Source organism: Struthio camelus, chromosome 2 (assembly GCF_040807025.1).
Source record: "Struthio camelus isolate bStrCam1 chromosome 2, bStrCam1.hap1, whole genome shotgun sequence".
NCBI classification, from domain to species: Eukaryota; Metazoa; Chordata; class Aves; order Struthioniformes; family Struthionidae; genus Struthio; species Struthio camelus.
In genome coordinates this window covers 39,560,859-39,576,330 of record NC_090943.1, presented here as the reverse complement: position 1 = coordinate 39,576,330, position 15,472 = coordinate 39,560,859, and the positions used below count along the sequence as shown (strand labels likewise).

Sequence of the window (15,472 nt, the reverse complement as noted above, 5' to 3'; positions counted from 1 at the left end):
ACATCATCATGTGAGTCATACTGGGGCATGATCCTGGAACATTCACTATGCACTAGCGTATTTAGACAGTTTAGGGAATTTGGGGTGGGGGTGTGGAGGAGACTCTGCTTCTGTTCATTCTTGGTTCCAGTGCACTTTTCCCTCCTCCTCTTTCTCTCTCTCTCTTTTTTTTTTTTTTAACTTGCAAATTTTGCAAAGGTCTGATTTTAAGAGAGTTTTTAATTTGACCTTCACCTCTACTGTTTTTTGTGTGACTTTTTTTATGTTAGTAACAACAGCTAATGCTATTTGTATTATATTGCCACCTATATTGAAGGTTGTGCAACACTTTCCATTATAAGACTGTTTCAGTTGCTTATTATGTTGCCAACATTCAGCTGTTTGGGCTGAAATTTTCCATGCTGGGTGTCTCCTTCAGGCTGAATTTCTTGGGAAAGTTTCAATAAAAATACTTGAACCATTCCAGGGAATGAGAGGAGGGGGAAATACTATATTTTGCTCATGTTTATTAAAGTTGCTGCAAGCACTTGATTCAGAAATCGTTACACCTACATGTTTTGGAGCAGGAAGTTGAATTAGTAGGAAGGTGAAAAGGAAAGGAAAGAAAAGGTGGGGATGGAAAAGATATATTTTGGGGAGTGGGCTCCTCCCTTATCTTATGAACCATCTGCAAGGAAGCATACAGACCCCAGGCCTGTTGAAACAGGGTCAGTAAATGGCTGGGGCCTGAATGAATCTCCTTGTTCTGCCCAGTCTATGGGGTGTGTTGGATTTGGAGAGAGAGGTGCATGAGGTGCAAGCGCAGCCTTGTGGAAGAGGGAACAAGACTAAAATCTGGATAGTGGTGAAAGAAGGGCAGAGTTAAGGCGTCATGAATAAGACTTGAAGAGAACAGAGGTAGACTCATTCAGTCACCAAGGAGAGTGATCTGAAGATGGTGAAAGGGACTAGTTAAGCAAGGAGATGCAATTTAACCTACCAGGAGTCTTATGGCAGCCTTTATTAGTTCCAGTTCATTATCTCTTTCCCATTTCTTGTGCATTTAAATGAGGCAGGGAAAACAGTGTGCAGTCATGTAATTTGGAGACCAGCATTCAACCTTAATTCCACCATGTCCAATTTCTGAGCACTTGGTGTTGCAACCATACCATACTTTCAACAAGAAAAGTAAAGCCTTAGTTGGTAATGTTATCCTATACCCATCGTTAAATGCTCACGTGGCTTTGAAGAACACCACTATAATTCAGCACAAGTGTAATATTGCAGATAATGAAAATGGTGACAAATGTTTTAATCCAAATTTTCTTTTGAAAAGCATTGCACTGCCAAACATATATGGGACTCTTTGGATCTGAAAAGGTTAATTTCATACTTCAGATATCAGAAACCAAACTTCTCAAAAGACTCTGCCTTCCATTTCTCTCGCATTTGTGGTATAAACAACAAGTGATATTTTGGAATATACCCAATGTGCTCAGCCCAAATGGGAGTGAGTGAACAGGACAGAGAGAAGTTTCAGCTATAACTTCATTTTTTTCTGATTTTTTTTTTTTATGGGCTTCAACCAGACTGGTTATACCTCAATATTATTTTAACATTGTTATTTGTGGCCGAGTTTATTAAATAGCAGTGTTCATGCTGCTGCTGCTAACATCTCGCGCTTCAGGTTATCATCCAAATTTTCAAGGATTTATAATGTTGCCATAACATTTTCTTAAGGAATAAGACTTCCCATCCAGGAGCAAGCTTACATAGTAGTACAAATTGCAAAAATAAGTGAAGTAGACGGTTCCTATTTAAAGGAAAGCAAGTATATGCACTGGATGTGCATTTTATTAAGTTCCTTTTACTTGCATTTTTCTTTAATGAAATTTAGATTTCTATCTGGGGACTGTTTTGTCAATAATATCTGCACCCTGAAAGGAAAGAGACTTGTTAGGGAAGAAAAATTTTAAAATCACCTGTTACTATCTGCTTTTTAAAATATTAACTTCATGAAAATTCCGTATCCGGGTTTGACATGATGCATTGTCTGTATGCTGAAGAAGATAAACTGTCATGTCCAATACCTGTTTACTAATGTCTTCAGATTGTGTATTGATGTTACATATCATGGCAGAGATCCCCTTATTAATGCCCGCACGCTATGGATAGACAGGGTGCATCTTTAGTGCTCCAATGGTACTTTAAACTTCATGCCGCACTATTCTGAAGATGTTAAAGTACACGAGGCTTTTTTGAAAAAGAGCTGTTTTTCTGAGATTTGGGACGAATTTGTTGTCCGTATTTGGCCGCATGACTAAAAGGCACTTTTTTCTTTCTCTTTTTTCCCTTTCCCAATGCACCCCTTACTGTTCCACAAGAGCTGTTTTTTCTTGGAGATCTCTCCGTAAGTGATATCAGGTTTGGACACGTTGGCAGGAGAATCTGCATAGCTTCCACTGAAGCAGCCTATGTATTGAGTTTCCATGGAGCCTAAAAAATATAGTGATTCATATTCATTTAAACTATGGGTTGCAGCCTGGAGCAGAAACCGGACTGTCTGTCTTACAGCACCATTTTGCAGATGCTGTGGCATCTACTACGGATTGCCGTGAGACCCACTACGATCTGATGGTCACAACAGTAGCACTGGCAGTGCTGATTCTTGTCAGAGCATCTCTGTTTTGGGATGTTGTGATACTAAGCATGCCTTATTTTTAATTCCTCTTCCTCTTCTGATCTCATATTGCCAAAGGAAGGACTGAAGAATCAGTTTGGTCCAGCCTGTGGCCTGCACCCTTGGACAGTGGCAGGACTTAAACTGTGAACCAGATGATGGGTCTTTCCTCTGCCTCCTTTCCCTCAGGGTCTGCTTCTCTTCCTCAGGAGCTAAATATAGATATACCAGCCCCGTGTTAGGTGCTTTCTGGGTGTGTGTCAAGGGCTGCTTGCATGCCTTCACCGTGATGAAGGCACATCCAGTCGCACAACAGGCAGTTTGGTCACGTAGTAAATAGAGTTGTCACAGGACGAGAAATCAGGTAGGATACCCAGCTTAACAACTGAGCTTCTTCATTACTTTGCAGATTTGCTCCCTGCTGCCACCTCCATGCAGGAGTCTGCGTCCTTCTCTTTGCTAGGTTATTCTGAGGAGAGCGTGACTGAAAGAGAGGCAGGTCACCCATCCTGAGCCCAGTGTGAATACTTGCCAGGAACTGTTGTCGCTCTGTTTCCTTGCTGGATTGCAAATGTGAGTTTCTGGGTGATAGCTGGTGCCAAGGAAAGTCTGTACAGGCTTTGCAAATAGCTGAACGTGTCCCTCGCGATTGGTCAGGGTTACGGGAGCTCATAATTGAAAGCTTGTAGCTTAGCTAAAACCTGGCTTACTCTGTCTAATTTAAGTTAGACAAGTGTCAGGGTGTAACTAAAACGTTACTCACGTTACATGGGCTGCTGTGCGTGTTGTATTATTTACTGTCAGGTGAAATAAAAGCGTGGAATAGTTTGTACATGAAGGACAGAAGACTGTGCAGACAAGGGGATTTATTCCCGGTTGTGCCTCTTAGAAACCTTTCTAAATGGGTACTTAGGCAGTGGAGGGGAAAGGCGAAGGAGGATTAAAATATCACTTGAACAATCAGTGCCTGAAGTCAGTGTTACTGAGATCCCGTTATGGGGGACTCCCAGCCCTCACCAGTGGTGCCTTGAATGTCGATATTGTTAATGATTCCATTATAAGAAAAAGAAAAAACAGACGAGAAAATAAGTAACTTCCTGTGAAGGTCGGTTCCAGGGGCTGGCTGAAATTTGAGGTGTAGTTTTTAAAATGGGCATGAAAACTTGGAGGGTAAGGTGAAAGAGATGTTCCCAGGAAGGGCTCGTCCACATGCAGTGTCATTGGAGAGTTGTATTGGATAATGCAGTATGAGGTGCTGGTGTAACTCTGTGTGGACGCTTTCATTTACAATAATTGGGGTCTTTTTCACTATAATTGTTTTTGTTTGGAAGGGATCCAAGTTAAAATGAAAAGGGCTATTTTTATTCCAAGTGGGAGATCCCGGGCAAAAACTTGCATTGGTAGAATTACTGCTATACTGATTTAGGCCTTGCATTGTACTAATGGGATTTCCTTTTAACATCCCAGAGAGATGAACCTTGAGCTGTGCCAGACCTTTCGCAGCGTGTACTGAAGCTTTACAGAGGTGACATTTGGTTTTCAAGAACTGGGGACTCCATTTTGAGGAATTACAACGTAATTGGACATCTCTTGTGTCAGGCAACACTGCCTAAAACCCTTACAAGAAAATCTTACAAAAAAGATGTAATTATACTAAGCTGGAAACAATGGAGCTACACAGTATAATTCATATTGCCGCTTTGATTGACCTTCAATCAAAGGTGCTATGTGGCTTTTGGAGAACAATAGACATACTGAGGCATTGGGAAGAAGAACCACCCCTAAAAATAAAACAGAAAAGTTTTGGACTTTTTTTTGTCTTTTGATTTTTAATCTCTAAAATGTGTTTGGGCATTTGTCTTCAAACTGTTCCCCAAATCAGATTCAATACGTATGCCTCAAACATTTGTCTCCATTATAGCTACTCAGCTACTTTTTCATGGAAGGACTGAGAGTAGTTATTGTAACATTGTTTGCAATACTGGTCTCTGACTGGAGATTTAAAAAGCCTGTGTGCATGATGCAATTGTCTAAAATAAATCATACCAAAATTGGAAGCAAATGCCCCAGATCTTGAACTCAGTGTGAATAAGCTGTTGATGGAGATGTTTGTGTTCTTGCTACCTGTGTTACAGAAGAACTTGTCATGGCTGAGTTTGAAGCTCCCTTCAGTCACTGAGAGTGAAAAATATTTATTTGATCTTTACCTAAAGCTTGCCCGCTGACAGTGTATCAGGCCTCTCATCCTTATGATTGCCCTTGTTCTAGATTTATGACTGATGCAGCTCGACGTGAGCAGGAATCTTTGAAGAAAAAGATTCAGCCGAAACTCTCTCTGACTTTGTCAAGCACAGTGTCCCGTGGGAATGTATCTACTCCACCTCGCCACAGCAGTGGAAGCCTTACTCCCCCAGTCACCCCTCCAATCACTCCATCCTCTTCATTTCGCAGTAGTACACCTACAGGTAAGCACCTGCTGTTTCATTTACCCTAAAATCAGCTAACAGTTTTGCTGTGTGGCTTTTGGAAAACAATAGACATACTGAGGCGTTGGGAAGAACCACCCCTGGAAATAAAACGGAACAGTTTTGGACTTTTTTTTTGCTTTTTGATTTTTGATCTCTAAAATGTGTTTGGGCGTTTGTCTTCAAACTGTTCCCCAAATCAGAGAGGGACAATAACCTTAAAGATGGAAGCTGAGATTATTATACAGAGAAACTGATCTTGAGCGAAACCACCAAATGTGGCAAGATCCCTGACAGAACGGTAAGAGAGCTCTTAACATGGTACAGTGCCAGTGTAAAATATAAGTAAAAAATGCAGTCTTGTTTTCTCATTCTCTTTTTCCTTCTTTTTCTTTCTTTTTCTTGTTTTAACTGAATTCATAAGTAGCTTTTTTCACACAGACTGCAGAATGGATAAGTGTTTAGCATTTTCATTCTCTCTTAATTAGAGGTATTAACATACCCTTTCTGCTCAGTCTACCCAGTGATTTTCATGAATTCCATATCAGTAGCCTTTACAATTTTGATTGAAGTCAGCCAACAGACTGAAAAATTATCAAGAGTGTCAACTAGGAGTAATGTTCAACTGCTGACTTTAGGTAGACACCATTTTCTTTAGGAAACTAAGTTTAAAAAAATTTGTTATATGTATATGTGTATATATATAAAAGTGGTCTGTATTTTGTTCAAAAACAAATCCTCTACTGGTTTTCCCAGGTATGAAAATCCAAAGTACACATATTTTGCACTGATTAAAGAAACTGAAAATTACCTTCTGTGTTGAACCAGATCTCTTAGCCCGTGTGAGTCAGGCTGACTTACATTAGGCAGAGATCTTGTACATAAATTCTGATAAACTTCAGATTAAATGCAGATACTTCCTCTTAAAAAGACAAATGCATATCTATGCTATTTGGTAATAAATGGACTCAACATACTTCTCTTAATAGGAAATAACATGAGCATCCCTGCCTTGATAAACTGCAATGCCATGTGTTTTCCGTAAGTTATTTAATGTTTCAGTATTAATCATTAAATGGAAAAGTTGTAGCTGTCCTTATGACGCTCTGTCTGGAAGTACTGAAGCGAATAGATTGTTTAGTATGTCCCTGGGTATGAAAAAGTGAAGCATGTGGAATACAGCTAAATGATAAAGTCCTAATGTAATAAAGAAAATTTCAGAAGTAAGATTTTCTCAATTATCTCATGTTTGGAACAAGCTGATTCACTTCCCTTGCTATAGATGTCAAGGAATGACTGCTTTTTTATTTTACTTTTTGTTCAATCCCTACTGAAAAGGCTGATTTATGATTTGGTCACGTACTATAACTTTGCATGTCTGTCAAGAACGTGCATTAACTATCTACGCTTTGAAGTATGTTACATCAAACATTAAAAAAAAAAAAGGCTGTCTACTAAAATACTTTCATTTTATATTTTTGTCAAACATTTTAAATTATTCAGAATGTTGTTTTACCTGTAGTTAGGAGGACCAGCTTTTTTTGGCTGAGTTTCTGGGAGTCCTGCTTGCCAGATTATAAATAATACCAGCTTCCACATTCTGAACTCTCCGTTCCAAGTTCCACATTCAAGCTGTATTCCAAGGTCAGAATTTGTAATAGCCTGGTAGCAAAAATCATATATAAAACAGATATTCTTTCTTGGAGAATTTTGTTATATTAACTCACAACTGAGTAACGTTTCAGCAGCCTCAGCCCAGAATTTCCATTTTTTGTCATCTTAAAAGCTTTTCTGGACCTAAAGTAAGTGCTGAGATTTTTCTGATAACTACAAAATTTTTCCCAGTGTTTGCGTGGTGTAGGGTTTCGTTCTCCATGATGGTTATAACACATACAGACGAGGTGCTCTGAGTTGTGCAATGGCTGAGTTTTTCTCTCTCCCTCTCTCCAGTGCTTGCATAGGGAGCCCAGGAGGGCCAGCGGGTTAATTTTAGATAGGCAGCCTACATGTGTATTATTGGCTGATGTGAAACCCTTTCCCTCAAGTGCAAATGTATATGGAAATTTCCTAGCAAGGTGATGAAACCATGGATACTTAGGGCAAGATCTGTGTCAGGAGGGCAGATTACAGTATGTGAATCCTCCTACGCTTCAACCTCTCAGTGCCTACAGGACTTTCCAACCCTATAGACATGGCCTCCTCTGCATCCAATGAAAATACTGAATACTGCTGTATTCATTCTGTGGGATCCTGCTTGATTTGTACTCCTAGCAAACTGTTGTTAACTCATCTTTGATTACAGGTAAACAGCTGTGTTGTGGTAATTTCAGAAACCAGAGAGTGTTTTTGCTTAGGTTGTCTAAAAGGATATCATGGGGGTTGATGTTAAATGTTTGTTATAATCCAGATATAATCATTGTCTTCATCAACTTGTAGATAATACTTCATCAAAAAAGAAAATGAGATTTGCTTTGACACAGTTTGCTCATGACGTTCATAATTGCAGTTTCTCTTATTAGCTCCCTTATCAGTTGGTCAATACTTTGTTGGGGTATTAAAATTCAGCAACAAATCTGTTAACTCTTGCGTTCTCCCATTCACTTTATCAAGCTAGGGTTCCCAGTTTCCAAGTGGTCATTTTGAGCACGCTGGGCTGCCTAGTGTGTGCTTATGTAAAGTGTCAGCTGTGGGTTTTTTCCCCATCTCTGTTCCTTCTCCAGCTCTTACGTATGAATTCTCTTAGTGTGTATCTCTTTTGTTTCAATTTTAAGTTTAAAAGAAAACTGTTAATTCCTGTCTACATTTAAAATAATCATTTCTGTCATTCTTAGTTTCACTTGGATTCAAAGAGCACCAGTTCTTCTTTAATTGTGAGAATCAAATCTAAAATACCTTAGTTACCTCTGTTTAAAATATATAAATATGTGTGTGTGTATATATGTAGATATAAATATATATATATACACTCACATTTACTGCACAGTCTGTCTTGCTATGTTGCGTTCCCAACTTATAGCTTCATCATCAGAATTTATTGTTTAGATATGACTGAGTTATTGGAAGATGCCTGTCTTCCTCCTCTTCCAGATTTGATAAACTATTAAAACATCTCACTGAGAACTTAGCTTTGCTGTTGTTCTTTCCTGTCTTCACTCAGAAAGTTTCACCGGGTCCCCCTCTTGCCTCTTCCTGAGCATCAGAACAAATATACGCTCATTCTTTTTATACAGCGTGTCTCCTTCCTCACCTGTCCTTGATGAACGTTCCTATTCATACGTCCAGCAATGCAGGTTTTTTTGTCCCACCAACTGTCTGCAATGTCAATCAAGACGCTTTTATTAACATACCAAATTTTCTGTTTGTTTTTTTCTGTTGTATTCACCATTAGTACCATTCTCATAGCAATGATCAACAGACAAAAGTATGTTTGGGTAGCTGCCCTATTATTTTCCCTTTTTGATTTTAGTTTTAGTACTGCAGATTTTTGTCACACACACCCTTAGGTTTTATCTGTTGACCAGGCACTTATCCACATTAAAGCTTTGACTGTGATCCTACCTAAAGCCTTCTGCTCTAGAAGGCACATATTCAAGCAGAAAAGCTGACAAGAAAACCACTTACGTCTGACTCTCATGACTGCTTGGAGTCTTGCAGTTGCTTCTCGTTTGCTTAGTGCCAGTAGCCTGGCAATATCATTATTGCAACATATGTAAGTAGCACAAGGTAGAAGTCCAGGATGGCGCAGACTTAGATGCCAGAGAGAAGCACATCTTACAGTCTGTTGAGCTGACATACGAATATCTGCAGGTCCCTCAGCAGATAATAGATGTCTGTTTACCATCTTCATTTGAGGAAGAAACCTGAAACCTCACTAATCTTGTGGATCCCATTTTTCAATGAGCGTTCCCCCTTTAGGTTTACTGCTCTTCTCTTGACTTCGTTAGGTATGGCAGTCTTATCTTGGGTGAAGCCAGCAGCTGCCTGAATCCCAGTCATCTCTGTGTGTCCTTACAACTAAGCCCTGCCGTTTCCTGATGCCGTTAAGCCACTGTTGTCATTCTTCAGCAAAGCGTAATTTCATATAATTATCTCCTATCTACATATTGACCAGACTCAAACCCACTTAGCTTGTGAAATTTGATAAGAAACAGTTCAAGGTGGTTTGGCTGCAGAGAATGTTTGTTAAGTTTTGTAGTAAAAAATTGTGCCAAAAGACTACAGGCCAAATTCTCAGACGGAGCTGAGCAGCTTCCAAGCTGACACACATATACATGCTGCAAATGTTGCATGCGTATGTTCAACACCTTTCCCTCTGTAAATGAGATTATTCATGTAGAAGCAGAAATATTCGGCACAGAAGTGTGCTCTTTAAGGCTCTTCTCAGGTAATGAGGTAGACATGTATTTATCTGCAAACTCTGTATGTGTTAGTCCCCTGAAAAGGCCCTTTTGTGGTTTTGGTGGGAAGTAGAAATACAGCAGTTAATTTTCTATACCTCCGCTCTGATCCCTCAGGGATGACTGGCATGTGCTCTCTGCTTACATTTGGCTTTCTGTTCACTCTTATAACAAATTTTCTCTTCTGAAGACCTACATCCTCTAAAAATTGCATAAGTTCATTAAAAGACAAGAACTGTTCCATTTTTTTGTTTTTAACAATCGCGTCTCCTGCGAGACTTTGTTTAGTAGTCCTAAATGTTCTTGTTAGAATTTGCAGGCAGGATTTAGCAGAAGAAATGGCTTCCGTCAGAGGTGCAGAATCAGTAGCATGACAGAGAAACATAGCTAAGCAACACTAACACATAACTTGTTTTGGAAAGATGTTAACATTCGACATACATTGAAATGCCTCTTTACTTAAGAAGTGCTGAATTAAGTCACTAAAACTTTTGTTGCCTTATTTCTTAAATGTAAATTTTAAACCCACAAAGCTAATGAAGTCTGGTTATGGATAAAAATGGGGCTGACGTTGCATCTTTAACATACGCTGTTAATTTTTTAAATGTTTTTATACATCTGTGTGGCTTACACATGAAATTTCCACTCCTAATTTCCTGGCTTTTGGGGTTAAATCAATGCATTAGCATTCCTTTGAAAATTATGATATTTCTTCATTCCAAAAAGCTTTTAAAAAGATTCAGTGATAGTAACTTATTGGTAATTCATTATTAAAATAACCTGGTCCCAATTTTGGTTAAGAAAGTATTTCATAGTAACGAATCTCAGGCTTAAAAAATAAAATAAAATAAAACCACTTTTGCATTGAAGGAGTGCCAGAAATCATCTGAAACCACTGTTTTTTGTGTTTGTTTTTTCTTCAGTGTTTATGACTTTTTTTTTTTTTTAATGATTTCAGGCTTAGGATAGTAAATTTCAGCCTGGAGTGAATTTTTGGCCTTGTTATAAATCCTAAAGCAAGGGTTTAAAACTACCAACTGGCTTTTAAATGGCTCAACTCTTTTATTCATTCTCCCCTTCCACCTCCTAAAAGGCTGGAATATTTGAAAAACTCGTAATTAGCATTACATTTTGCTCTAAATAAACTGGCTCTCAGACCTCCTTTCCTGTTTATTTTGATTTTAATAGATTACAAGTTATAACGTTTATGTAGTTTTAATAGGTTTATAAACATACTCACTGCCCGATCGCATTGGGCAGCTGATGGCAGCCAGTTGTGGCAGGGAACGTTGAGGATGCTATGGTTGGCTGGAAGAGCTACAGCTTTCTGTCAGTCCTTCCACTTGTAAAGGAGATGAAAGGGTGAAGTTTTCATGGGTGGTCATAGCTGACTAACTATCGAATTATCTTATTGACACGATAAATACCGTTCCGGGGAATGGTATCTGTGCAGTCACATTTTGAGTGGCTGCATTTGAAGCATTTTTTCTTTCCATAATATGGACAACTTCTTTGAAATTTCCACTATACCAATCTCAACATATTTACAAAAACATAGCAGTGACACCTTTATCCACCAGCAGAAAACACTTAACTTTTCAACTTCCTCTGTCTTGCCATATTTAGAAATACCGTTCTAAATGCTTTGCTTTGGTTTGGTTTTTCAGTAAAACATGCAAGTGATAATTAATTTTAAAACGGAGGAAGAATATTTTATAGAATCGTACTTAACATTTCAGGAATCTAAGATCTCAAGAAGTGTAAGAGGTGATACTGTAACCCAATATGCCTAAAAAATTCAGTACAGCAGTATTTTAAGATTTTACTATTTAAAGAAAAAATAATCTATAATTGAGGCTTTCAGATTAGAACTTTGATGTAGCAACCATTGCATTTACCATCTTAGGTATTTGAGTGATGATTTAGTAGATCTGTAGGAACTGAGTAGTTTGTAGATATATAGAGCATATTTTTAAGTTGAAATCAAGACTGCTTTGTAGCTTTGTCAGTAATCCTAAAGCTGTTTCAGCCAGTTAGAATATATTGTGTGAAGTGGGCCAATTTTTCCTAGTAAATCATAGCAGTGGTGAACCATGACTTTACATAATGTCATATTTGATTTAACGACAGAAAGTGAAATTTAATATATTTTCAGTTTTAAAAAACAGTCTTCAGCTGGTATGTATTTTAAGAGCCTGTTGTAATTAAAAGTACTTTTGATACCTAACATGAATGCCTTCTCAGATCTATACAATGATTTTAAACGTGTTTGTTGTAGATTTAGTTGGTTTTAAAAAGAATCGTGCCTTGTTTACATCATTTCGAGATATCTTTTAAGATTAAAATCGTACATATCAACTTACTCAATAAAATTAATAGATTCTTACAACTCATACTATTAATCTTTTTTTCTTATTCAGCTGGATTTTGTTTGGTATTCAAATGCAACTACTGGCAAAACAGTGACCAAAAAGTTACTGCTTCCTTCTTGTGTTAACGAGTATTCTTGCTACTGATGAAATAAATTAGAGCTTTGTTGTTCCCTGTATGGGTGACTAATTCAAAACGGAGGCAACCCTCCAGATTACGCCTAGGAATGACTTTTTCCTCCTCCTGTCAAAGGCAGTTGGGATCCTGAACTGAATCGATAAGGATCCACCTTGTTTCTGGTCCGTGAAAAACTTAGCTGTTGTGGGAGCTTTGATTTTTGGAAGATTCCCAAGCACTGTGTGGTGGCTTTGGAGTTTTCCTAATAAACCTTTTTATCTCAAGTAATGTTATCTCAGTGACATGAGATATCATTCATATAATTTTGTTATGTAGCATTTTTCTTCATGGATAACTCATGAGGGAATCCCAGTGGCCTTCCCTGAAACTTCTATTTTCTATATTAAGAACGCAAAAGTTAGAAAGCCATCCTTTGTTTGCTGGTAACAGCAATCAAAAGCACAATGGTAACCAACCATTGGAGTTAGGCATTGCGACAGAGTAACAGATATGCCAGAAACTAATATGCTTTAGATTCTAAATGTATGTTCAGGTTTTGTTACTTTGAATTGTTTAAAAAATACGTTCGCTTTCTGTAATGCAAAAGCTCATTCCTGTTCATAGGTATCAAAGCAGCTAACATTTTAGTACATTTCCATATGTTATGCTTTCAACAATGAAGTAATCGTATGGCACGGACAGCTGTTGTGCAGAGTGCCTTAACAGCACAGCACGTTAGAGAGAATCCGGCAAAAAAAGAGATCAGCTCCACAAGGCTACGATCCTACTGTCTACTTTAAACCTAAAAAGTAAAACAATATGTTTTTTTTCCTAACTGAATTGATTGAGAGGAGGGAGAATTAGATGCCTAGACTTTTTTTGTTTTATAGGTGTGCTATCCATAAGTAGCAAAATTCATCTGAATTTGTAGCAGAACTGCTATTGATATCAGAATCTCTGGTTTCTGTCAGCAGGTGGCATTTCTGAACTCCATGTTAGGTCGAATCAGAATAAACTGTGAACCACTGAATCCGCTATGGATTTGATAATCTGCAACAGCTTTTTCTTTGGGCCATGTAGATTGCTTCAGTATGGCTGTAAGTAGAGAGAGCTTGCTCATTGGAGGTGTGCTGCTTTTTTAAGGCTAGTACACTACAAAATATTCTATGATTAAGATTTTAAGGATGCTTGAAATTAGACTTGAAAGTCAGGACAGTCAAGTCAGTGGAAACAAGTACACATTCATCTTTTTCTAAACTCATGATACAGTTTCAGCTCATATGCTCTTAAGCATATGATTAACTTCAAGCACTTGACTATTCACTGAGTAGGTGAAAGCCTAAATTTGAGCTCTTAAGTGTTTTGTCAGACTGCAATAAAGTATTCTGCACTTTGCAGAGTTGCAATCTCAAGAATGTGTGTATGCTCAAAAGCCTAACTTTAACCATCCCTTTTTAAAAAATCACCTGCTTTAGTGTATTTAAAATGCATGGGTTTAATTCTTACAGTTTCTGTTAATATAGTATAGTTTCATGTAGATTTAATTGAAAAAAATAATGAAAAGTGGAAACATGAAAGATTGAATCCCAGGGCTCTTTTTATTACATCTTGCTGAGAAGTGGTCTGAAAGTGGCACGTTTTTGCGTGTATGACTTATGGGGTGTCTAGCATAGTAAAGCACAACTCAACCAAGTTCTACTGCAACTTGAAAAAAATACACTTTCCAATGCTGGAGGAACCATCTCATTAGTTCAGATTGACACAAGTTTCTGCTTGCTAATTGCTTGTTCAGTGACTGAAGAACTTGTATGCTGTGTTTTTATTAAAAAATGTAGACCAAGTTTTCTGTAAACAATATGGGCAAATAAGTAAGCCGTGCTTTGTAAAATGAAGACCAAATTCTGTTCTCTAACATAGTGAAAATTTCTATCATGCCTGGAAGGTGTGATAAGATGTCTTGAGACAACTGTATAAGGACTTCGCTAGTGCTAGGGTTTTGCATTTTCTGTACAGATGACAAAAGAGAACTTTATTTCTAATTATTGGAGCCAAAATGGTTCTATCTAATTGCAGGTTTAGGGGCCTATGTTATACTGCAAGCTAATTAATATATGCATGTGTTTGCCCAGCATTGCCGCCAGCCTGAGGAGGCCTCTATTCTAATAGAGCCCTATGGGTGTTCTTGTAAAAATAAATACATAAATAATAATTAAAAAAAATAATGAACAGCGTTGTTCTGCCGTTGTGCAAAACAGTTCATCTGCATATGAGTTAACCATAATACACGTGTGTGCTTAGAATTGGTGTGGGATTTTAGGAGGGCTTTTAGCTGAGGTTGTGACTGAGCATGAATAACAAGTAAAATCTGTGGTAGTTTCCAGTTTCTGCCTTAAGGAATAAAGTTATGGGAGGAGGTTTCCAGTAACAATGAAAAATAATAAGTAAAAGTGCAATTATTTCCTATAGACATTTTCTTAGCCTGGGTAATGTTTGTTCCCAGCAAGAGCTAACAGATATTTTTTCAGCGTAGACACCGCGTTCCCCTGACTACTAGGGAGCCAGGCTTTAACCTCTCACGTATTCAGCTTTTTCTCCCAGTGATCCAGAGTGAAAAATGAGCAAGTGCTCATCACTGTGCTTGGCTAAGTACTTGAGAAATAGATCTGTGTTTTCTAGCAGTCATTTGCTGTCAACTGACCATCCAACTTCCTTAGAGGGGCAAGAATTTGAATTATGTCGGTTACTTATTGACAAAACCAAACCAAAACAGGAAATTACATTCCCAGAATGAAGAAAAATTTAAATTTGGAAAATCTTTTGGGCAAAGCTCATCTCCTGTTGCATGCACAGCAATAGCGCTTTTATCATATGTTTAGACGTGACTGCATGACAAATAATAATTAATAACTCCTAGCCCCAAATCAAACAGCTTAAATTATCCTGAAGACCAAGAACAACATTATTTTTGTCCAGTCTGCCTGGCTCTGCACAAATTGGTGGCTCGGCTATTTCCGAGAATGTCTGTACTGTTTAGAAGCAGCTACATCTTGAGGTCCTCTTACAGTGAGGACATCATTATTTTGCATTGTTTGGAAAGTTGCTAGCAGTATTTTAGTGGTATGAGAAGTCTGTTGATCTTCCATTTCTATCATTCCTTGGATGTTCTTTTAATATATGGTCATTTCCTCCTTCCCAGCTGCTGCTCTGTTCTTCCCCCCTCCAGTTTTCTACTCTTGTCCTTCAAAAAGCTGATCTTTTTAAAAAAGTATGGGAATGAGGCAAGGATGAGGGGCAGCTTCTCCATGGTCTGCAGGGAAACAAGTTAAACATGAGCCAGCAGTGTGCCCTTGTGGCCAAGAAGGCCAATGGTCTCCTGGGGTGCATTAGGCAGTGTTGCCAGCAGGTGGAGGGAGGTGATCCTGCCCCTCTCCTCAGCCCTGGTGAGGCCTCACCTGGAGTACTGT

The 15,472-nt window shown here is 38.3% G+C and overlaps 1 protein-coding gene across 2 annotated transcripts in view; it reads left to right on the top strand.

Annotated features, from left to right (window-relative positions):
- JAZF1 (JAZF zinc finger 1) overlaps nt 1-15,472 on the top strand; it is a 205,625-nt gene that overhangs the window by 166,428 nt on the left and 23,725 nt on the right. For both annotated transcript variants that reach the window (XM_068935242.1, XM_068935243.1), the window contains one exon: nt 4,928-5,124. In XM_068935242.1, coding sequence (XP_068791343.1) covers nt 4,928-5,124 — 197 coding nt within the window. The remainder of the gene's footprint in view (nt 1-4,927; nt 5,125-15,472) is intronic.